At 42.6% G+C, this 24024-nt stretch overlaps 2 protein-coding genes across 3 annotated transcripts; one reads left to right on the top strand and one right to left on the bottom strand.

Moving 5' to 3' along the window:
* Nucleotides 1-439: 439 nt before the first annotated feature.
* Nucleotides 440-11729, bottom strand: LOC135555426 (phosphoribosyl pyrophosphate synthase-associated protein 1). Of its 2 annotated transcripts, XM_064987836.1 has the most exons (11): nucleotides 11351-11729; nucleotides 10736-10788; nucleotides 8335-8401; nucleotides 7754-7926; nucleotides 7135-7250; nucleotides 6965-7020; nucleotides 6714-6859; nucleotides 5669-5713; nucleotides 3627-3697; nucleotides 3284-3430; nucleotides 440-2601 (listed from the first exon to the last, which is right to left on the bottom strand). In XM_064987836.1, the coding sequence occupies exons 1-11, from the start codon at nucleotides 11431-11433 to the stop codon at nucleotides 2443-2445; spliced, it is 1116 nt and encodes a 371-aa protein (XP_064843908.1). In that variant the 5' UTR covers nucleotides 11434-11729; the 3' UTR covers nucleotides 440-2442. The 2 variants fall into 2 exon arrangements, with proteins under 2 accessions (XP_064843908.1, XP_064843909.1); XM_064987837.1 differs by lacking the exon at nucleotides 5669-5713.
* Nucleotides 11730-14882: 3153 nt separating this feature from the next.
* Nucleotides 14883-23367, top strand: LOC135555427 (cytoglobin-1-like). Its single transcript, XM_064987838.1, has 3 exons — nucleotides 14883-15225; nucleotides 22082-22313; nucleotides 22401-23367. The coding sequence occupies exons 1-3, from the start codon at nucleotides 15083-15085 to the stop codon at nucleotides 22557-22559; spliced, it is 534 nt and encodes a 177-aa protein (XP_064843910.1). The 5' UTR covers nucleotides 14883-15082; the 3' UTR covers nucleotides 22560-23367.
* The last annotated feature ends 657 nt before the right edge of the window (nucleotides 23368-24024 follow it).

Raw genomic sequence — 24024 nt, forward strand, 5'->3', positions numbered from 1 at the left:
TCAACTTGGTCAAAGCTCCTCAGTGATGAGTAGAAACCTGAGAAGTTTGGAACAAGTAAAGGGTCCCTGACTTCATCTGAAGAAGTTCTCACTGTACTGTACACTCACTGCATTAGGTAGCTATACTACAACAACACAAACCAGAAGTAATGTTCTCTGATCAAAGCGTAGATAAAACTCAATGGTATTTTCCCCTGATCAAGTATAACAACTGACAATATTGGGATTGTACGATGGTCAAATAATTGTGTAATTACAAATCAATAGTTCTGGAATCTGATGAAGTTTGACCTGAATAATGTGAAGGGTTCATTTTAACAGAAGAGTAAATTGATTGTTAAGACTAGAGATACATTTTATTCTGGAGAATTGTAGTAACTGGTTACATTTTAAACACATAACAATTATGTTCACCAATAAAAAGTCTTGCAAAAACAAATGAAGCCAAAGGTTTATTTTAACTTACAAAACATTGGATGCAGACACCAATTATTCGATTAAATCATAAACTCATAAAATAGGCTACATCAAGATCAGACAATGAGAGTGAAGTAACAAATCAATGTGCTGTCGGAAGACATGGATATGAGTTGGCATAGCAACAGCTATTTCTCTCCAAGAAGGACCTTTCCTCATGTCTGTACCACACACAGGTAGTTAGCGGTTTACAATTAGCACATCCTACAGGATAACAAAGGAACGAATGTCAACAACAAAAGTAACAAAGAATGGTAAAGAGAAAGTTCTGCCGAACGGAATGTAACACATTTACATTTGCAGACTTTGCTGTACCAGAGACATAGGCACAAGCATTAAGAGCGGTTTTTCTTCACATACATTATGCATTTGCCTCAGAAACAAATCTCCCTGAGCTTAAAGCTCCAACAGAGGGTTCAGACACAACTTCCCTTGAACATCAGTTTGACTATTAGTCCACATCTTTTCATAGGGGACACTAAATGGCATCCATCATGACAGATCTCAGTCCTCCTGATCAGCAAGTTGACACCACAATTCCATACATCATACGGTAAAGGGTCACGATTACAATTTCTATATTCAAAACCATGACCTCAGCATGGACACATTATGCATATATTATCAGTCTTTCTGAATGCCAATGAGAAGCAACAAGACTATATAGGAAAGTCTACTTCAGAGTCAGGATGTCATATCCCCCTTTAATATAAAAGGTTATATCCATTCAGATCATCATGACATTTGTTACAGTTGACTGACTGGACCAATACAGTAACAATGACTAGGACAGTGTTTGGGATTCAAACATGGTGGGTCAAAAGTTCCTAATCTGTGGACTAATGTGTGGTGGTAGACAATACATGTGGTCTTATTAGATGTATTTGGTGAGTCCGCCTGAATTCACGAGGCTTAGGTGTCACACAGAACTGGTTGGGAGCTGCTGTACTAGGGTTCCTTTATCTTTGTTCTCAGTAGGTTTTGCATTAACACACCTGCATCTAAATGCAAAGCAGTCACAGTGCTCGGTAGGCCTGGAGGGCCAGGGGTGTGGGGGGAAATGATTCAAGCAATAAGTGATGTTATTGGGAAGATACTTAAAGAGTGAAATAGGGTCAACCTCCTTCATAACGGAGAACTGAAGAAAAAGCCATCATTAGATATGTTGACAGTGGCTAGACCAGGGGTGAGCAATCATTTTGGCTCGAGGGCCACATCGGGATTTCAACATTTATCAGAAGGCCGCACAGATTTTTTTCAAAAGCAATTTGTGGGCCAGAAAAGGGGCCGTTTAAAAAGAATATCAGTCCATTATAATATCTACATACTTTTTATCTAGCTTCAGACGTTCAAGAGTGGCCTGGAGTTTTTGACCCAAAATAATCCCCCCAAAAAATACATATATATTTTTCCCACCCCTGGGCTAGACAAGGAAAGCTAGTTTTCATCGTAACACTCACCCTACGCCTTTTACTAAGGTGGGAAAAACAATGAACAGTGAACTAACAAAATAACAAATCCCTTCATATCTTGAAGCATGGAGGAATTAAAAAAGACATCAAAACTACCATGGAGGTGAGGTACAGTAATTCATGCATTGCCGGTTTGCCAGACCGTAGCATAGTAAGGCAAAAAAGAAAAATGACCTGACAACAAATATGCACGTTAAATCAACCTTTTAGTATTGCTCAACTTTTTGTTTCTTTTATCGCTTTTATTGAGCAACTCCATGTTATGTTTCGGACACTAAAAGCTGATGAAAATGCATTTTATTGGTTTGTAAGAGGGAATATGATGAGGGTACTCCCCCTCGTCCTAGTCATCGGAACTAGGCTGTGTGTGAAGGTGCAGACAACAGGGACAGTATGCATTTCTAGCACTGTGGAGGAGGGAAGCATAGGAGAAAACCGGTGGTATACACGCTAACACCTCACCTAGCACAGACTCAACCCTGCCTCTGTGGCCCTAGTCGTCCACCGTGATGTTGCGGAACAGGTAGGCCATGGACTCCCCGTTGTGGATGCGGCGGATGGCCTCGGCCAGGATCATACTGACGTCCACTGTCTTGATCTTGGGACACTGGAGCTTCTGTACCTCGTGAGGGACGGTGTTAGTCACCACCACCTGGGGGGCAGACAGACAGGGAACAGAGGAGGAAACACCATAATGAAGGTTGGCCGTGTGCAGTAGATCACCTGCTGGATGTCCACGAACAGTGTTGATGTTACATGTAGAATCACTGGGAAATAAATATAAAATGATGGACGATGTACTGTGGTCAAAGGCGATAGGACGGCCGGGCCACCCGCTGCTTTCAACCGTTCGTCGGTGTGGTCTATATTGTCTCATACCCAGACTGAACTGTGCCTGACTACCATATCTTATAACAGCTTTTATACAGGCGATGAAACATCCTACGAATCAAGTTGCAATATCTTGCACACAGGTGGTACATAGAAAGTGTTGCCAGTGCCTTTCTTTTGTAAAGTGACTGAAAAGCTTTTACGATGGGGAACTGAGCACTTCCCCATTCAAGATGTAGTGATAAATTCAGAACACAGGGCTGCTGTTACAGATGTAGGATCTTAATTTGATCACCCTGTTGCAGGAAATGTAATGCAAGAAATCTAAAACTTGAAAACCTGTAGTGTAATTGAAGATTAAAAAGGCTTCTGAAGGTTGTCATTTCCACTTGATTTTCCCCTCAAAAAACATCTATTAATTATAATCCACATTTCCTGTTGCTGCAGGATTATTTTCCTGCTGTAGCACTGTCTGAAATGAAGATCCTACATCTGTATCTCACCTCGTCGATGGCGGACTCCTCAATAAGACGGGGGGCATCGGCAGACAGCAGCCCATGTGTAGCCATGATGTAGATCTTATAAGCTCCTCTCTCCTTCAGAATCTCAGCTGCCGCCACAAAGTCCTCCACGTCGTCGATGATGTCATCCTGGGAAAGAACGGCAACCACGGGATTGGAAATGATGTACGACTGTAGTTCCTTCATTCATAATCTAAGGCTGTCATATTCTGTTATTAAATACAATGTGGCAAAATGTTGCAAATTCATTTCAATTTGCTCATTTTAGCACAGGCCTTGCAAGACAAAACCACAAATGGCCCAAACAAATGGGCACATTTCTTACAACAATGATGGCGATTCTTCCGCCCACATCTCCTACAACAGTGATCGGGGGCTTCTCCTTCGCCATCATTACTGAAAAGGAAGAACGAACTGGTCACTGCTAGTCATCACATACAGTATCCATAGGCATAAACAGTCAAACTAATGAGGATACATCTCAGAGTAGATTGGGTAAAATGGGTTCAAAAGTATGAGCTTTCCACAATTACAAAGTCCAATTTCAATCACTGTTATGATTATGTATTCTTCTATTAATAGTTGATGTTCCATGCAATTCCCTCCCTTCTGGGTAACTGACTAACATTCTCTTTTCAAAATGAGATGTAATTGGGAAATTAGATCAATTCTGTCAATTGTCCCAATTATAACCTTATAGATTTAAATGGAATGCCAAACTCATTCCAGCACAAGGATAATCAAAATGACAGGCTTTTTGCCCAGCATACCCAATCAGACGCTGATATTAAATTGCCTCCACTACACAATGTCTGCTCAGAGCTCAGTGCAGACATTTGGCAACAGTTTGCATATAACAATATGCACAACCTAATCTTGTCGTTAATCCATCAAAAACGAGAGGCAGACAAGCACTGATGAGGTAATCACACGCTTACTAATGTTCCAGGTTTGTCTTATTGAACACCACTGTTGTCAGTCAATGGGGGAAGCGCACAATCAGCGGATGGACAATCAGCCAGCCAGAGTGGGGAAGCTGATTGTGGGAGTGGAAGCTAGAGATGAGCAGGGAACACAGGTTCATGCCAGGAACACATTCCTTCCTGGAACACATGCCTTCCTTACAGGGGACCACACACAAGCAATAATAAGCACTGGAACATTTCAGCTTTTCAAAATGCATCAACATCACCACTAGGTCTTAAAACCTTCTGTAGTCTTGAAGTATTTTCAGGTAGAATATAGAAATTAATCAAAATGATCTAGTAAAAACTATAGTTAGGCCTACACATATGTTATAGATAAACTTGTCTTGGATATATGAGGCAACAGTTGAAAAGCCTGAAGATCTCAGCAATCCTCTCAATGATGCTAGAAGCCAGCATTGCTGGGCTAAGGAAAACATATGCTATAATACAACTAATATGTGATAGTCATGGTTTGAGGTATATAATCAGATTTGCATATTCACACCCAAACCAGTAGATGTGTTGTTATTGACATGTAGGGTCCACGTTTAGGATTTACAGTTATTTAAAAGTGGGAATGCCCAAGGTGTGTGACACAGCAGCCCACTGGTTTGTATGGGCAGTAGGGAAGAGGGTGAACACAACATAACCCTGACCTGACCTACTGTGGTGTACTGTACTGTGTGTTCAGCAGCACACACAAGAACAACATGTTGCCACCCACCCAAAAATCTGGATCTTTGCTTTAGATTCTGAACAAAATGATTATCCTGTTTCCTCTTCCTATCATGATGTATTAGGCCTATATATCAACGGCATGCTTAATTAGTATTCAAAACATGCATTTCTGAAGGCCAGGTGTTAATCAGACTCCTTCGGGCGAGGCTTCAATAGGGAAGCATGATGTGTTGATTGGCAAGATGAGTCCGGATGAAAATATAAACATGTATCTGGGAGAAATGGTTCCATTTGTCAGATGATTGAAGAGAGTCTCACAAAGCAACTAACGGAGGGCTTTCAGGCCATCTTGCAGAACAATCTGAAGTCTCTGCCTCTGACACGGCACACTGCTGGACACCTGACTGTGGATCAAGGAAGACATTGATCCATTCCTGATGAGGATCTCATCTACAGTATGCAGTAAAGGTATATAGGCATCAGTACACCCACTATGGATCTGTAGCGCTGGACCACATCAACTACCTGATCCAGATCATTTGTAATTGGTCCATTGATTGTCTTTGTTATGCTTTCCTCAATCACAACTGAGGACCTTGCACTTAAGACTGTTTGTTGGCAAGATGATTCGAAAACCCTTGATCACTACATGCACGCATTTAGGAACCATTTGGAGAGGAACCATTTGGTGGTCAAAAGGGAATTAAGTTTACGGTCGTACTTGGGAGCTCTATGCCTGGGAACGGAGCTTGTTGTTTGCTGCCAGCTATTATCAACAAATAAACACCACGTTAACACACATCCACAGAGACTGGACATAACAGACTACGAAGACATAAAGCCAAGACTGGGAAAATCCTCTTACATGAAGCAAAATCTTTAAAGCTAACCCGTGAAGAATCCAAAACCATTCCTCTCAGCTTATTCATTCAATAAATGTGTAGGACAGTTTGCAACTGACCCAGGCTTACAATAAGAGGATTTTTTAAGTCAAGGATAATTAATTAAGTAAATAATACAAATATTATTACAAACATTAAAGCTGAAGGGGGACACAGACAGTTGGCATAATAAATACTCTGGAGTCATTTGCCAATGACACAAAGCCCAGACAGAAAGTCTGACCATGTTGTCAGACCAGACTGTTTTAACAGCCTTACTGCAAATGTACTGAGAAAATGAGACGTCTCCAATATCAAGTTACTGTCATTCTCTCAAAATGAAAAACAAAATGTATGTTCTCTTATTCAAAATGTCATTTTTAAACATGGAAATCCTTCTAAAACGATTTGGTATGAATGCCTTTACATTTTAGGGAGGCTAAGGTCGCAACATTAGTAGAAGCAGTGTATGTGTGGAATTAGAACGTGCAGTAAATAGGCTACGCAATTCAAGATCCTTGAAAAATAATGTCAGGTGTTGAAATGGTTATAGCAGAATCATCACTTATGAAGCTGTTAGTGCTGACATTAAATCCATATGATGAGGATTTTGCCATGGATATTTTGGGGGTTTGAAATAATTATTAAAATAATTCAGAGACTTGAACATTTCACACTACACATATTTTTGGATGCAACCATAGACGAGTACAGGCATCTATGCATCCATCTATATCTTACAGACACAGCCTGACCAACACTAAAGAATTGGAGAAGCTACAGACAAAGATACAGTTTCAATTTGATCTGATGGCAGACTAACGACAACTACACCTGGCTAGTTACCAAGCTATAAGCTATATAGGGCTTCTAGAGAGGTCTTACAAGGCAACTCCAGCCCAGGGTGTCCTGAGGTGTTACGGACACAGGGGGGAGAGTGTCGTCCGTCCGCCATGTCAGACTCTGAACACTGAGCCTCGCCATGCATCACTGCCAGGCCCAAACGCAGTCGCTCTGCATAGGACTGAGCTCTGAAAGACAACAGCAAGAAAACACCGGAGAAATGCAGACACCCTTTTACATTATGTACATTAGATGATCACACTCCAGGCCTCCGTAACTAAATAGTATGTTACCTCTTAGCAGCAGACGGTGACTTTGCAACAATAATGGCGTTTCTGTAATCTGGGACCTGAAGGGAAGTGAGAGGAGCCCACATTTGACATTGAATAGGCTGCTGAGTGTAGTTTACTATCTTACAACTTTACTACCAGGCATGGCACATGAGCTACAGTGAGATGGTTACCTCCTCCTGGATGTACTGAAGCAGGAAGGGGGAGGCACGCAGGTTGTCCACTGGAAAACTGAAGAAGCCCTGAATCTCCTTCTGATGTAAGTCCATGGTGATGATGTGAGTTAAACCTGGAAGGAGAAAGAGAGAGGATGAGAAAAGAGACTGAAGAAACAGCAGACTGCTTTTAACAGAGGGTGCAGAATGAGAAATCAGCCACAGAGGCAAGTTTAAAGGAAAATGTAAGACATTTTCCACTTTGAATTCCTCTCCAGCACAACCCCAACATCAACACGTGAAAATGGCACGTTTCTGTTTTGTAGTAAAATAAATAGGTGAATATGTGCTTCCAATGACATCATCAACCAATTAGAAGACAATTAGAAGTCAATGCCTACTCATTATTGGTTAGAATCACATGATGCACACCGCTGACGACTTTGGAAACACTTGTCTTCCTCTATAATTTTTTTCCACAAAACAAAAAAAGTGCTCCATTTTCACATATATTGATGTTGGGGTGGGGCTGCTTACAAATATGAAGTTGAAATATGTAGACATTTTGCTTTAACACAGATGGTCAAGGGCAATGTAAACAGTAAACTGTTAACACTTGCATACAGGCTGTAATTACCTGCTTTGGCTAGCATGGAAGCCAGCAGCTTGCACACTATGGAACCCCTTTTTCTCATCTTGCACTGCTTGCTGTAGGGGAAATAGGGAATGACCCCAATTATGTTCTTTGCACAGGAGGTCTTAAGGGCGTAGGCCATGACCAGCAGCTCCATGATGGCCGTGTTGACATCTCTGGTTAAAACAAGGGAAAAGTGTCAATAACAAATAATGGTCACATTTATGGTGCGGTCAGTGCAAACTCATACTGAGCAACTCTCCAGCAGAGGGCAACAGCATATGCTCAGTACAGCTTGTGCACGCCAAGTCAGATGACAGATAAGAGGATGGTTATTAATAACACTGGTAGCTATTCATATTATGGTAGATGAGTTTGTGCCTGATTTATAGTGTGTGAATCAAACAGGTTTGAATATGGGTAATGCAACCTAACACGTGATATGACTGTGTGAATACCCCTCCTACAATATAGATTGATATGCATAGTCCTAAAGGCTGCACCACATTACACACACAGTATAGGTTTGTGTGTGTGTCCTAGAACAGAAGTGTGGAGGAGATGACATATTTCAGTCTACTCACCTGGGTATGGTCTGGATGATGAAGATAGTTTGGCCGCGAACAGATTCCTTCACGTCTACTCTGGTCTCTATCAAGGGTCACATAAAGTTGAATCAACAGCAAGTGTGGGTAAAATGCTAACTTTACACTTACAGCTCCCCAAATGTGCCTAGACTTGTTTATGTCAACTAGGGCATAACACTCAGTTCAGGCATAATTATCAAGCCATTGTAAACACTCATCTGTAACATGTCATGTTTTCCAAAAGAGAAAAATGCTTTGTATCAGGCCAAACAAATAGGTTGTCCTTTGTATTAGCAGAGTAGGCAGAGTGACTGGGTGTCAACTAGGAGTTGGAACTGGTTCAGGGAACAGAACCAATGTTTTTTTTTTGAGGAACAGAATCGGGAACAAACATGATCTATACTGTTCCGGAACAGAACAGTTATTTTAAAAGTATGGGAACCGGTTAATAACATTATTTTATATTCCAGGCATTCTTTTCCAGTCCCACAAAAAAAATGCAACTAAGTGCCTATGCAAAGCCCTCCCTCTCTCGCTCTCAATTTCAATTTCAATTTCAGTCCCATCTCGCACCCTACACTTGTCTGTCCAATCCATGTAAATAGCTTGCCTGCTCCATAGCAAGCTATTCTATCCGCACTAATTGGTGGTGATTTAATGTCGAACTAAATGTTTTAAAAAATCTTTTTCAGGAGGTTTAAAAAGGAACAGAAAGGAATGATATAAACCGTTTTTTGGGTTAGAAACGGTTCACAAAATAATTTTGCTGTCGGAACACTGCAAAAGAACGAAAAATAAAATTGATGGTTCTGTTCAGAACGAAATGATTGGAAAATAATTTGTTCCAACCAATGATTTATACAGTGCATTCGGAAAGTATTCAGACCCCTTCACTTTTTCCACATTTGTTACGTTACAACCTTCATCTAAAATTGATTACATGTTTTCCCCCCCATCTACACACAATACCCCATAATGACAAAGGAAAAAAAGTTAACAAATTAGTGCAAATATATTACAAATAAAAAACAGAGATATCACATAAGTATTCAGACCCTTTACTCAGTAATTTATTGAAGCATCTTTGGCAGCAATTACAGCCCTGAGTCTTCTTGGGTATGATGCTATAAGCTTGGCACACCTGTATTTGGGCAGTTTCTCCAATTCTTCTCTGCAGATCCTCTCAAGCTCTGTCGGGTTGGATGTGGAACGTCGCTGCACAGCTACTTTCAGGTCTCTCCAGAGATGTTCGATCAGGTTCAAGTCCAGGCTCTGGCTGCGCCACTCAAGGACACTTGTCCCGAAGCCACTCCTGCATTGTATTGGCTTTGTGCTATGGGTTGTTGTCCTGTTGGAAGGTGAACCTTCACCCCTGTGGTTCCAGGTTTCCTCCAGACGTGACGCTTGGCATTCAGGCCAAAGAGTTCAATCTTGGTTTCATCAGACCAGAGAATCTTGTTTCTCATGGTCTGAGAGTCTTTAGGTGCCTTTCGGCAAACTCCAAGCGGGCTGTCATGTGCCTTTTACTGAGGAGTGGCTTCCGTCTGGCCACTCTACCATAAAGGATGATTGGTGGAGTGCTGCAGAGATGATTGTCCTTCTGGAAGGTTCTTCCATCTTCACAGAGGAACTCTGGTGCTCTGTCAGAGTGACCATTGGGTTCTTGGTCACCTCACTGACCAAGGCCCTTCAACCTGATTGCTCAGTTTGGCTGGGTGGCCAGCTCTATGTAAAGTCTTGGTGGTTCCAAACTTCTTCCAATTAAGAATGATAGAGGCCACTGTGTTCTTGGGGACTTTCAATGCTGCAGAAATGTTTTGGTACCCTTCCCCAGATCTGTACCTCGACACAATCCTGTCTCGGAGCTATACGGACAATTCCTTTGACCACATGGCTTGGTTTTTGCTCTGACATGCACTGTCAACTGTGGGACCTTATATAGACAGGTGTGTGCCATTCCATGTCTAATCAACTGAACTTACCACAGGTGGACTCCAATCAAGTTATAGATACATTTGAGTCTCATAGCAAAGGGTCTGAATACTTTTGTAAAGAAGTGATTTCAGTTTCAAAATTATAGTACAGTTACAAACATTTCTAAAAACCTGTTTTCACTTTGTCATTATGGGATATTGTGTGTAGATTGAGGAGTTTTTTTATTTAAAAAAATCTATTTTAGAATATTGGCTGTAACGTAACAAAGTGAAGGGGTATGAATACTTTCCGAATGCACTGTATACCAGTGGAGGCTGCTGAGAGGAGGACGGCTCTTAATGTCTGGAATTGAGTCAATGGAAAGGTATCAAACACATGGTTTCCATGTTATTATTCCAATTATTATGAGCTGTCCTCCCCTTAGCAGCCTCCCCTGTTATATACATAATTGGTTTCAACTCACCTCTATTGGACTCTTGATAGACCACCGACTTGCCCAATTCAACTCCTAGTCGTCTGTGAAAAAACACCAGACAAATCAGTACAAGAGGTATGACACTGTGATGTGTCTTATTCAGACAGGACAGAGGCCCTGCATGGAAACTGATCCCACTCGGACTAAGCCTGCTGTACCGCTACCATTTGAAACCCAAGCAAACAAGCAACATGTTGTAATGTGTCACATTGTAATTCAGAGACAGTGGGCCCACTACCTTGCATATCTAGACATGGGAAGAGTTCAGCTAGATCACAGGCACACGCTCCCTGTTTCAATGTCACTAACGTTAATAACAGACAGTTCCCAGTTTCACACAGTCGAGACACCCAACATTGTCTCACATTAAATCAATTCCCTTAAGCCTCAATGTCATTGTCAACATCTAGCAAATGACCAACTCATAAACCCAATCGATTAATGACAGTAAGCAAGACGCTTGGCTAAATTCAAATTACTTCATCTGTGGCCATGCACCTGCAAACACCAGCATACACATTTTAGCGAGCTAGCTAGCAACATTATCTGGTTAGGTATCTATCATAACACGTACATTTAGCCAGAACAATAAAATATACATACTCAGTTATCTTCTTGGCTAGTTCTGTACATGCTGCAGTAGAATTGGCAGAAAAGACCCGATAACCACTTTTTGCGACATTCATTCTGGCAGCTGGTTAGCTAGCACCTGTGTAACCCGCTAGCTAGCTTCTTCTCAAACTAACGTTACCGCACTTGCAGCTTGCTAGCAAGCTAAGCTAACTGTTAGGTAGTCATACGAAGAAAGATACAAAAACGTGCGACGTTGATGTTAAAATGCACTTTGTTATTATTAGACCTTATTAAATCCAGTATTAATATAATCTCCTAAAATAGTTATGCTCGTTGAGTGAATAAATTGCTTGCTGCTTGTTCCTCTTTAGCTTTGCTGTCTGTCCGACTGTGTGTGGTTGGCTGGCTGTGCAAGACATGAACAAGACCAAAAAATATCATCCTGAACCGAATCATAATACCAATCGGGTGAAGGTATATATTTTTTTTTGACAGACCTGCCGCCTGTTATTAGTTGAGTTAGCAATGTATGTATTTTTTGTTGGAAACCGGAGTGTTTTTTAATCAATAAATTATATAGATACCTGCACTGGGAGTCAAATAGCCCAAAGGCTGGCAGACAGCGATATTAAGGCGTTTCATTTCACCGTCCATCTTATTCTAATGTTGTATTTTATTTAACCAGGCAGGTCAGTTAAGAACAAATTCTTATCTAGAATAATGGCCCACCCCAGCCAAACCTGGACGACACTGGGCCAATTGTGTACCACCACCCTATGGGACTCCCAATCACAGCCAGATGTCAGTGCCTGTGCGAGTGCCTGTGATACAGTCTGGATTTGAACCAGGGAATGTAGTGACACCTCTTGCACTTAAACCACTGCGCCATTGGGGTGAATTTATTAGACGTGAATGAAAGGCTTGTAAGAAGCATGACTCTTTGGAGAATTTAGTTCATCATTTGCTGGTCCTGCATGCTCTGGGCATTACTTACTCAAATTAATGAAATTAGTCAAAAGATTTGTTATTTTGACTGAATGAGTTGAAAAGATCAGGAGCTTGCAGGGATTTGTAGTCTTGTATAATGTCTACTTTGATGCTAATTAGCTTTTTTGATTATTTGAGAATAAATAGAGCTGAATATGTTGATAAAACTCAGAGAGAGATTTACATGGTTATCAAAACATCATGCCAATGTAAGCCTACACGAAACACAGCCCTTATTTTAAGTGTTTCTAAAATCCCCTATGGAAAAAAAGAAATAGTGTAAAAATGATTGGAACCATTTCCCTGTTTGATCACTACGTTCTATATGTATTATGACAACTCCACTGTGGGGCTCTATTAGGTGAGGGGTGAAAAAACAGACTGCAGCAACCTGATTGGCTGAACGCAATACACAACATTCGGGATTAACATTTAGCCACTTGAACAGGTCGGGTGGAAAAGTTTTTTTTATAAGAAAAGTACGCATATTTTCCCATTTTTTTTCACCCATCCATTAAATAAAGCTAATGAGGAAGGTGAAGCCTATGCAGCCTTAATGGAGAATGTTTCAGGTACAAAAAGGTCCACTACGGATACGAATTTATTGCCGGCTGCATACAATGCATTTGGACGGTAAAATGAAATGATTTAATATCGCCATCTGCCGAACTTTGGGCTTGAAGTCAAGAGTTTAGTTGAACATCTGATTTGCTTCTTGCAACAATCATCATGCAGAGAGTGCTGATGTGATGCACTACTGCTGTGTTGACAGGACATCTCTGATCTATCTATCCTACAAATGATACCCAAAAACAATGCATTCATGTTTTCCTTTAGGCTATCTATAAAATAATCATGGAAACATTTTAGCACCTGTGACGTCTGTGTGTGTGTGTGTGGTTCCTATTCATTTGGTTTCTTCTTGCAATGGCTCAAAATAACCTCAAGAGGTCAACAACTGTCAAGTTGTAATCAGACCCGTAAGTCAATCTAAGTAACACAATAAAAAAATGCCCATCAAAATCCGTCACCTCCTAAGGTTGATGTCAGCTAGAGATCTGTTTATTTTTTTTCATTGGATGTGTCTCAATCCACCGCATTTGCCTATGTCGCACTTCCGCATCTGCAGTGAAAGGTGACCAAGCTAGAGCAGTGTTTGTCAGACTATTCTCACAAAATCGTCTGTAGAGTCCTAACGGTTTGGCCTAGAAAACGATTATAACCCCTCTATGGGAAGATGAGACTCTCATGAACACGATGGTGTGCATTTTGGGCGATCTGCCAACTTCTGTCTGTAGCGTCCAAACAGTTTGGGCTACACACTAATATGCCAGGACATAAGGAGAAAGATAAGTGCTGTAGCAAAGATATTTTTTATGTGAAACACTTTGCAAGCCGTGTCTTGTGAGTGTAAGCTAACGCCTACTGAAGATCCTGGAAGATCGTTAACATCATGTGGAAAGCAGTCCAGTGTACCAAATTCACAATATCAATTACAGAGTCGCAGTGGCACATGCTTCAGCTTGCACTGCTCACGGCTTGACTAACCTATTCCCCATATATTTTTAATTGACAAAACAATGTCCACACCCAGCAAACCCTCCCTTAATCCTTGGTTATGTGTTCAAGTTCACACTACTTTATTGAGATGACAAATTCCTTTAAGTTTATATCTTGCAAAACATCGATCCCTCTTATATGAGAAAGTACAAATGAAAAACTGTCCTCTCTATGGACATGTGGACAGGTGTTGAACATGTATCAGCTCAATCTTGTAACCCTTATACGATAGTGATTTTTTGACTCCCATGTAACCTACTTTCTGCTTACACATCCAATCCACAAGTCTCTTGTTGATTAGGTCCCCAATCCCCTCTGTTGTTACTGTATCTATTATTACCAAACCACAAGGACGGAAAGAAGGAGATTGTTTGTGAGATAATAAGGTAACTTCTACGCCAATGTCAAAGCACAATTGTTTGTGAGATAATAAGGTAACTTCTAATAATAAGGTAGTGTCAAAGCACAATCTCAAAATAAAAAGGAGGATCAAACTTAATTCATAACAAGACATGTCTGGAAATAACACTGCCAACAGTAAACAAGCCATGAATTGTCGAGGTTTGTAAATGTGCAACTTGATACTTCAGGGAGTGTACCTGTGGACTACAGAAATACAATTCTAGTTACTGATATGATCTTTCCTTTATATGGAGGAAAACTAAACCAACAAAAGACTGCTCCATTTCTAGCATACCTTCATCTTTTGAGCAATGCCCTTTATCTGTGCTCATATGATGCATTAATGCAGATCATTTTCACAATGCCCTAAAAATATGAATGCTTTCCCTCTCAATATCCCCTCCCATACACACACACACACACAAACATGAAGCATTTCATTACACCCACAATAACATCTGCTGAACATGTGTATGCGACCAATAAAATTTGATTTGATGAACACACAAAAATAGAAAATAGGCAAGTACCAATTTGGGTGGGGAGGAAGAGGGGAGAGAAAGAGAGAGAGGGGGGAGAGGTGTGTGGCTCCTCCTCACTCTGTGTGCGCTCTCTTCCTCTCGCTTTTTAGTGTGTTCCTCATTCACTCACTCAGAAAAGGTTGTGAGAGGGTCTCTCAGCAAGAGAAGGGTAATAAAAAGGGGATTGTTTGAACAGAGAGACTGTGTAAACAAAGGGAACTGGGTTGTGTTCTTGGGGACTCTTATCACCTGTCTACAACACACCACTCCTGTAGCATTATAGGACTCCTGGATGGAGAGGCAGCAGGGAGAGGTAACGGCAGATCGCCTGGAGCGCCTAGATCCACTCTGTGACTCAGAGAGAGAGATGATCAAGGACACCTGGGCCAAAGTCTACCAGAACTGTGATGATGTCGGGGTGGCCATTCTCATCAGGTAAACTTTACCTATACTCTCTTTCCCTTGTTTCTTGCCTATAACATCTTGAAATTGTCAGTCTAGAGACACTGAAAAACTTGCCTAGGCGCACCCATTTCCATTTGGGGAGTTATGGAGGGCTGATGACAGAAGAGATGTAACTTACTGAATGCTGACTGTTTCAACACAGCACACACAGCACACATTGCTGAACAATATAACAAACACACACACACACACACACACACACACACACACACACACACACACACACACACACACACACACACACAGAGAGAGCTGGTGATTGCAGTCCCCTGACCAGTGGCAACAGCTTCTGCCACCACAGGGAGCAAAACTCTCAGCAGAATCTTGTTATCATAGGGATGTTCAGGGCCTCAACCAAGGCTGATTTTAGAACCAGGCTAAAGTTTGCTTCTCCTTAATTATTACATTGCCAACATGGAAATTGCACATGGCTCCTTATCTTGCTCACTGGTTGTTTTACCAAATTGTGTTGCAATAGTTGAGTGTAAAAAATAACAATGTTCTTGCAACCTAGATTACAATCTCTCCGTGACCCTTGCATGATCCCCACTATAAATGAAGGGAACTGAAAGTAATTTTAACAACGTGTGAAGATTGTAACATGATGATTGACTTGACTTGCATGCTCTCAGTCTGTTAGAAAGAGCGCCATCACTCATATCTGAGCTATTGCATCTCAAATTGGCTCCCTTCCTATCAGTTGGCAGAATCAGAGGGGAAAGCGTGCAGCTCAATCCATCTTGCTGCTTATTCCAATCTGACATATTTGGCTCTGCAGGTGCTCCCTCTCTGAGGGCAGATCATGTTTCACATATCTGCAGACCAGGGATTTCTGACCTGACTCACTGAACCCTCACAGGGACGTCTCTGTCTAATCCCTCATTGAGCCCCGTGAAGATCAGTGATCAGGGACACTCCCTCCATTCATCATTACATAGTGGACAGGAGTTAATTATACTGTATCAAACCATTAAAAGGCAGATAGCTTTGGGTATACTACCGTCCATGACTTACTGTATATATATTACAGCAGACAAGCAGTAGCTAACCTCTGTGACCATTTGTGATGAGCAAGGTCTTTGTAGTGGTGATGTTTGCACCATGAGGCAGCATTGCCCCTCACGAGTCAATAACTACGAACCAAGAGAGTTTTCAATTGATATTTTTTGTAGACTTGTACTTACCACCACAAACTGATGCTGGGACTAAGACCTCACTCAATGAGCTGTATAGGACCATAAGAAAACTAGAAAATGCACATCCAGAGGCTCCTAGTGGCTGGTTATTTTGATGCAGGAAAACTGAAATCCATCTTACCTGATTTCTACCAGCAGATCTACCAGCAGATCTTTATTAGAATTTTTTTAAATTCAAAGCTACAGAACTGTTTCACTGGCACAGACTGGAATATGTTCCAGGACTCATCCGATGACATTGATGAGTTTATCACATCAGTCTCTGGATTACAGGCAATATCCGCACTGAGCTAAAGGCTATAGCTGCCGCTTACAGGACTAAGAATCCTACTACACCGGCTCTGTTGCTCGTCGGAGGTGGCAGGGTTTGCAAACTATCACGGATTACAAAGGGAAACCCAGTCACGAGCAACCCAATGACGCAAGCCCACCTTCAAGGCAAGCAACACTGAACCATGCCTGAGAGCACCAGCTGTTCCAGATGACTGTGCGATCACTCTCTCCATAGCCGATGTGAGTAAAAACTTTAAACAGGTTAACATTCACAAGGCCACATGACGGATTACCAGGACGTGTACTCAGCGCAAGCGCTGACCAGCTGGCAAGTGTCTTCACTGACATTTTGAACCTCTCCCTGAAACAGTCTGTAATACCTACATGTTTCAAGCAGACCACCATAGTCCCTGTGCACAAGAATGCCAAGGTAACCTGTTTAAATGACTAGCACTCACATCTGTAGCCCTGAAATGCATTGAAAGGCTGGTCATGGCTCACATCCACACCATCATCCCAGACACCCTGGACCGACTCAAATTCGCATACCTCCCCAACAGATCCACAGATGACGCAACCTCTATTGCTCTTTCCCACTTGGAAAAAAGGAACACTTATGTTAGAATGCTGTTCATTTACTATAGCTCAGCGTTCAATACCATAGTGCCCTCCAAGCTCATCACTAAGCTAAGGACCCTGGGACTGAACACCTACCTTTGCAACTGGATCCTTGACTTCCTGCCGGGACATCCCCAGGTGGTGAGGGCAGGCAACAACACATCCGCCACACTTACTCTCAACACAGGGACCCTCAGGGTTGCGTGCTTAGTCCCCTTCTGTACTCCTTGTTCACCCATGACTGCGTGGCCGTGCACGACTCCAACACCATCATTAAGTTTGCAGACGTTACACTATTGAGAGCATCTTGACTGGCTGCACACCACTTGGTATGGCAACTACTTGGCATCCGACCACAAGGCACTACAGAGGGTAGTGCGGACAGCCAAGTACATCACTGGTGCTGAGCTCCCAGCCATCAAGTACCTCTATACTAGGCTGTGTCAAAGGAAGTCCATAAAAATTGTCTAAGACTCCAGCTACCGAAGTCATAGACTGTTCTCTCTGCTACCGCACGACAAGCGGTGCCAATGCACATATTCTGGAACCAGCAGGACGCTGAACAGCTTCCACCCCAAGCCATAAATCTGCTAAATCGTTAGTTAAATAGTTAAAAGGACATCATCTTGGTCATAAATTGCAATGCTTTCATTTGATGCAATACTTTAATACCGGTACTTAAATATCTTAAGCCTCAAATTGCTCTGGGGCATTCCAAATGCCTGTCGTATTACATGGTGACATGGAACACTTACAAGGAGCACACTTTAGCTGTCAAGGGGTCTTTGAATCTTTGGCATCTTTGGAGATTTGAAGGCATGTTCAAGTATAATGTTAAACCTCAAACCTCAACTGTTCTCTCTCTCTCACTGTCAGTTTAATACTAAAAGCTATGCTTGGTTAATTTATCTATCTAAATAACTAAAATATCCCATGTGAAATACCCATAGCTCTCTGTAAGTGTCAGGGATGCATCTCATTGTAACACATTCCAGGGTATCCATATGTAGTTGCATTTGCATTGATCAAATACCTATACAATTTCCACTCAGGGCAAGTATGTCACATTTAGAACAGCCGTTCAACTATCTCAGAAATGAGCCCTATCCCAGAGTAGGATTAACAGGCTGATGATTATAAAACACAAATGAGGCTATTTATATGCAGCCACCATAGATCAAGGGAGAGATTAAACACCACTGTCTTCACTATTTATGAGTGAAACAGAGGATCTGGCTTTACAATTGAAAGTCATTGCATAGACCCTCCATTTTAAGCAGAAGAAAATGAGACACCCCCTCCTCTGTCTTCCTTGTCTGCTTTCTCCCAATACTTGATTTCACAGGTGAAGGTAGTGGAAGCCATGTGCTTTCATCAAAACACAATGGCTTCCCCATAAAGCTTCTATTTTCTGTTATGGGTTTCAAAAGGATAGAGGTATGGGACATCTGGAAAAGATACACACAGACAGCTGTATTGTATCTGTCCTGGTCACTGTAGGCTGTAGTTTATTGCTCAATACTATTCTCTTTCACAATGTGTTCTCCAGTGTTCATTTATTCTACAAAGATAACCTTTCATCATCATTGGAGTTATTCTGTTTTTATATGGTAGAGAATTAGATGTGTGGTACGTAAGGTATATATATATATATATATATATGTCTTATCCTAATACATTGTTTGGGTGTTTACAAGAGCTGACAGGAATACACAAATACTGTAGCACAACAATGTTGAACATGAGTGTGGGTGTAGGTGCATCCGGCCAAACCAACCATATGGTATATCCCTGTGATGTAGAGCTAATTGTCTCCAACCCCGACAGTAACACAGTGAGAGGGAAGCAGCAGATGAAGTCACTGCTGCCTGAGTACACACAGCCATTCTGACCGTTTATTTCAGTGTGTAATTACACAAGCAACCAACTAACCATCTCAATTTCATTAGTGCACTTCACTGTTGGTCTGCTAATCCTATGGCCAGACATGGAGATGATGAAACACTAGCTTTGTGAGTTTTAGGGGAGAGCTGTGCAGTTTGTATACAGTCACTGTCAGCCACTGAGACCAGACATCAGGGACCACATTGGAAACAAGTGGAATCGTTATACCGTGTTATCGCCTGGGTTGTACCCAGTGCATCTTTTTCCAAATAAATAAATCACCTGAACCAACATGTCTCCTAGACTCAGGAGAACATAGCAGTAGCCACCGAAATGCCAGGATGTACATAGACCACAATTCCATCCTCCTGATTCCTGCTTACAAGCAAAAATTAAAGCAGGACGCACCAGTGACTAGGTCTATAAAAAAGTGGTCAGGTGAAGCAGATGCTAAACTACAGGATTGTTTTGCTATCACAGACTGGAACATGTTCCGGGATTCTTCCGATGGCATTGAGGAGTACACCACATCAGTCACTGGCTTCATCAATAAGTGTATCTAGGATGTCATCCCCACAGTGACTGTACGTACATACCCCAACCAGAAGCCATGGATAAAAGGCAACATTCGCACTGAGCTATAGGGTAGAGCTTCCGCTTTCAAGGTGCGGGACTCTAACCCGGAAGCTTACAAGAAATCCTGCTATGCCCTGCGACGAGCCATCAAACAGGCAAAGCGTCAATACAGGTGTAACGCCCGGGGTGTAGTGGGTGAGAAGTCAGGCACAGGAAGCAGAGAGTTGAGGGTAGTGCTATATCGTTTAATGCACAAAAACCGGTGAACATACACCAACCCCACGGAACACAGGGCGGACACGAAAAACAAATGCCCCAAACACGGGGGACTTAAACAGTCCAGCAAAACCCAAGAACATGGGCAAACCGAGACACACAGACGTGTACACCCGTACACCAAACAATCCCGCACAACAAGCCCGCCTGCTGGTAAATAAAGCCCGACCAATCAGCCTAAAATGAACACAGGTGAAACCAATAAACAGAAAGGGGGAAAAGGGATCAGTGGCAGCTAGTAGGCCGGTGACGACGACCGCCGAGCGCCACCCGAACAGGAAGGGGAGCCACCTTCGGTAGGAGTCGTGACAACATGGCTAAGATTGAATCATTCTACACCGGCTCCGACGCTCCTCTTGTGTGGCAGGGCTTGCAAACTATTACAGACTACAAAGGGAAGCACAGCCGCGAGCTGCACAGTGACACGAGTCTACAAGATGAGCTAAATCACTTATATGCTCGCTTCGAGGCAAGCAACACTGAGGCATGCAGCTGTACCGGACAATTGTGTGATCACGCTCTACGTAGGCGATGTGAGTAAGACCTTTAAACAGGTCAACATACACAAGGCTGCGGGGCCAGACGGATTACCAGGACGTGTGCTCCGGGCATGTGCTGACCAACTGGCAGGTGTCTTCACTGACATTTTCAACATGTCCCTATTTGAGTCTGTAATAACAACATGTTTCAAGCAGACCACCACAGACCCTGTGCCCAAGAACACAAAGGCAACCTGCCTAAATGACTACAGACCCATAGCACTCACGTCCGTAGCCATGGAGTACTTTGAAAGATTGGTAATGGCTCACATCAACACCATTATCCCAGAAACCCTAGACCCACTCCAATTTGCATACCACCTAAACAGATCCACAGATGATGCAATCTCTATTGCACTCCACGCTGCCCTTTCCCACCTGGACAAAAGAACACTTATGTGAGAATGCTATTCATTGACTACAGCTCAGCGTTGAACACCATAGTACCCTCAAAGCTCATCACTAAGCTAAGGATCCTGCGACTAAACATCTCCCTCTGCAACTGGATCCTGGACTTCCAGAAGGACCTCCCCCAGGTGGTGAGGGTAGGTAGCAACACATCGGCCACGCTGATCTGCAACACTGGAGCTCCACAGGGGTGCGTGCTCAGTCCCCTCCTCTACTCCCTGTTCACCCACAACTGCATGGCCAGGCACGACTCCAACACCATCATTAAGTTTGCAGACGACACAACAGTGGTAGGCTTGATCACCGACAATGACGAGACAGCCTATAGGGAGGAGGTCAGAGACCTGGCCGGGTGGTGCCAGAATAACAACCTATCCCTCACTGTAACTAAGACTAAGGAGATGATTGTGGACTACAGGAAAAGGAGGACCGAGCATGCCCCCATTCTCATCGACGGGGCTGTAGTAGTGGAGCAGGTTGAGAGCTTCAAGTTCCTTGGTGTCCACATCAACAACAAACTAGAATGGTCCAAACACACCAAGACAGTCGTGAGGAGGGCACGGCAAAGCCTATTCCCCCTCAGGAAACTAAAAAGATTTGGCATGGGTCCTGAGATCCTCAAAAGGTTCTACAGCTGCAACATCAATTGCCTGGTACGGCAATTGTTCGGCCTCTGACCACGAGGCACTATATAGAGTAGTGCGTACAGCCCACTACATCACTGGGGCTAAGCTACCTGCAATCCAGGACCTCTACACCAGGCGGAGTCAGAGGAAGGCCCTCTAAACTCAGGTTTTTTGTTAACTGACAAACATTTCTTCTGCCTTATCAGCTAGAAGAAATGTGTGTTTTTACAAACACTGTTATCATGTATTTGTATAGCACATGCTTGTGCTCAGGCCATGGTTGAGTAAATGAAGCATAACCTGTACAGAACCTGGACAATGGTTAAACATTAAAAGGGAAAACATGCCCTGCAGCTGTGTCAACACGCTCCAACTATGTTTACTTGTAATACCTCACTGGGCCAAGTAATGCACCTCCTTTCTTCTACAGGCTCTTTGTGAACTTCCCCTCTTCCAAGCAGTACTTTAGCCAGTTCCAACAGGTGGAGGACCCTGAGGAACTGGAGAGGAGTGCCCAGCTCAGGAAGCATTCACGCAGGGTGATGAATGCCATCAACACCCTGGTGGAGAACATCCATGACGGGGACAAGATGGTGTCTGTTCTGAAGCTGGTGGGCAAGGCCCATGCACTCAGACACAAGGTGGAGCCTGTCTACTTCAAGGTGAGGAAGAACCGGGCAACATGTTTACACATAACCATTACCCACAGGCACACCAAAGCAAATGTATTCCCTCTCTCTCTTTCTCAGATCCTGTGTGGGGTGATTCTGGATGTGCTGGTTAAAGACTTTCCTGATTACATCACTCCAGAGGTGGCAGTGGCGTGGACCAAACTGCTGGATGCCATCTACTGGCACGTGAAAGGCGTGTATGAGGAGGTGGGCTGGGCCTCCAGCTCTGCTTTGTGAACCATCTGTCTGTCTGGGTCAAAGTTGCAGTCAGTGACTACTGTGGACTCCCGGAGACTGACTCCTACTGGGCCTTGGCTTAGGAGGAGGACAATCTACTTCTGACCATTCAAGGGAAGAAATGTATCTTTCCAGAGCTCATAGAATCTTCCTATGTATCATTATGGCTCCCTCCCTGTATCTTTCCCATGCCCCCACTGTGGGGTGTGTTCTTCTGATGGACTCTCTTATGAACGATGGGGTGGTGGTTTGTGCTGACTTTGGTTGGAATGTGTGTGAATGGACATATGTGTGTATGCATTTATGTTTGAGGTAGAGAATAAGCCCTACACAGACTGATAGAATCTTGGATGTCTCTTCAGCTACATTGCCATGAGATTATGTTGAAGATTGAGGATTGGCAGACATAAGAACTGTATTATGTCATAGAGACAGTCTAAACATACACTCTCATACACGTTTTTATCTTTACACCAAAAACAGATATACAGGGGAGAGAATGTCTTCTGCTAATCACTCAGTTGTTAACCTGCTTTGTGCCTTTCTTTATTTCTGACACTGACATCAAGATCTTTGTTCATTTCATGTGATGCTTTGTTGGTGTTTCCTGTGCAGAATATTATATTTCAGAATCCGTCACCCTTCAGAAGCAGATCCACTTCACTGTCTCACAAAATGAGAAATAACTTGTGAGGTGTGGTGTCCACATTTAAGCAATGTAAATGTTTTTTTTTTATCAATCCCTGTATCTGCATAATAACATAATAAACCAAAACAATGATATCTATAATGGAAATCATGACAAGCATATTATTCTTAATCCCTTGTTTTTCACTGTGAGGTATTAGCACTCTCTTTCCTCCTGCTGTGGCCTACTCCCTGTGAGTCCGCAGTCCTAGCGATAGGTGGATTAGCAGGAGGCCTAAAGGTATTTATACCTCAGATGTCACGAGACACTCAGAGAGAGTGTTGCTCGGTTCTGAATCCAACCACCTTTCCCTGCACATCATTGATTGTTGTGGGAACACAAGTGCACATGTGGCCTTTCACGCCAGCATCAATAAAGACTTGTGTACCGTATGTGCTCCCCCATACCAACCTACTGTATATACATATCATTACACAATAGAAGGTGCAGTAACAATACATTAGTATAATGAGTCTGGATTACTCCATGACTTCTATGAAGGTGCAACAGAACTACTAGTGATATGTTATTTACATTTATGCCGAATCTGATGCTGAAAACAATGACATGAACATGAACACACACAAACATTAAGACAGCTATGCTTTGTCCCCAAAATGGAAGCTTAATCTAGGTTTTCATTACATAAATTATTTTACACAAGATCAAGTTCAAGTAAACTCAATAATCTTAGTTGCCTACAAGTGTATGCATTCTTTGTTTAATATAAGCTACACACTCTACTCTGTCAAAGTCCTGAGACATTACACAATAAAG

Source organism: Oncorhynchus masou, chromosome 15, assembly GCF_036934945.1.
Source record: "Oncorhynchus masou masou isolate Uvic2021 chromosome 15, UVic_Omas_1.1, whole genome shotgun sequence".
Lineage (NCBI taxonomy): Eukaryota > Metazoa > Chordata > Actinopteri > Salmoniformes > Salmonidae > Oncorhynchus > Oncorhynchus masou.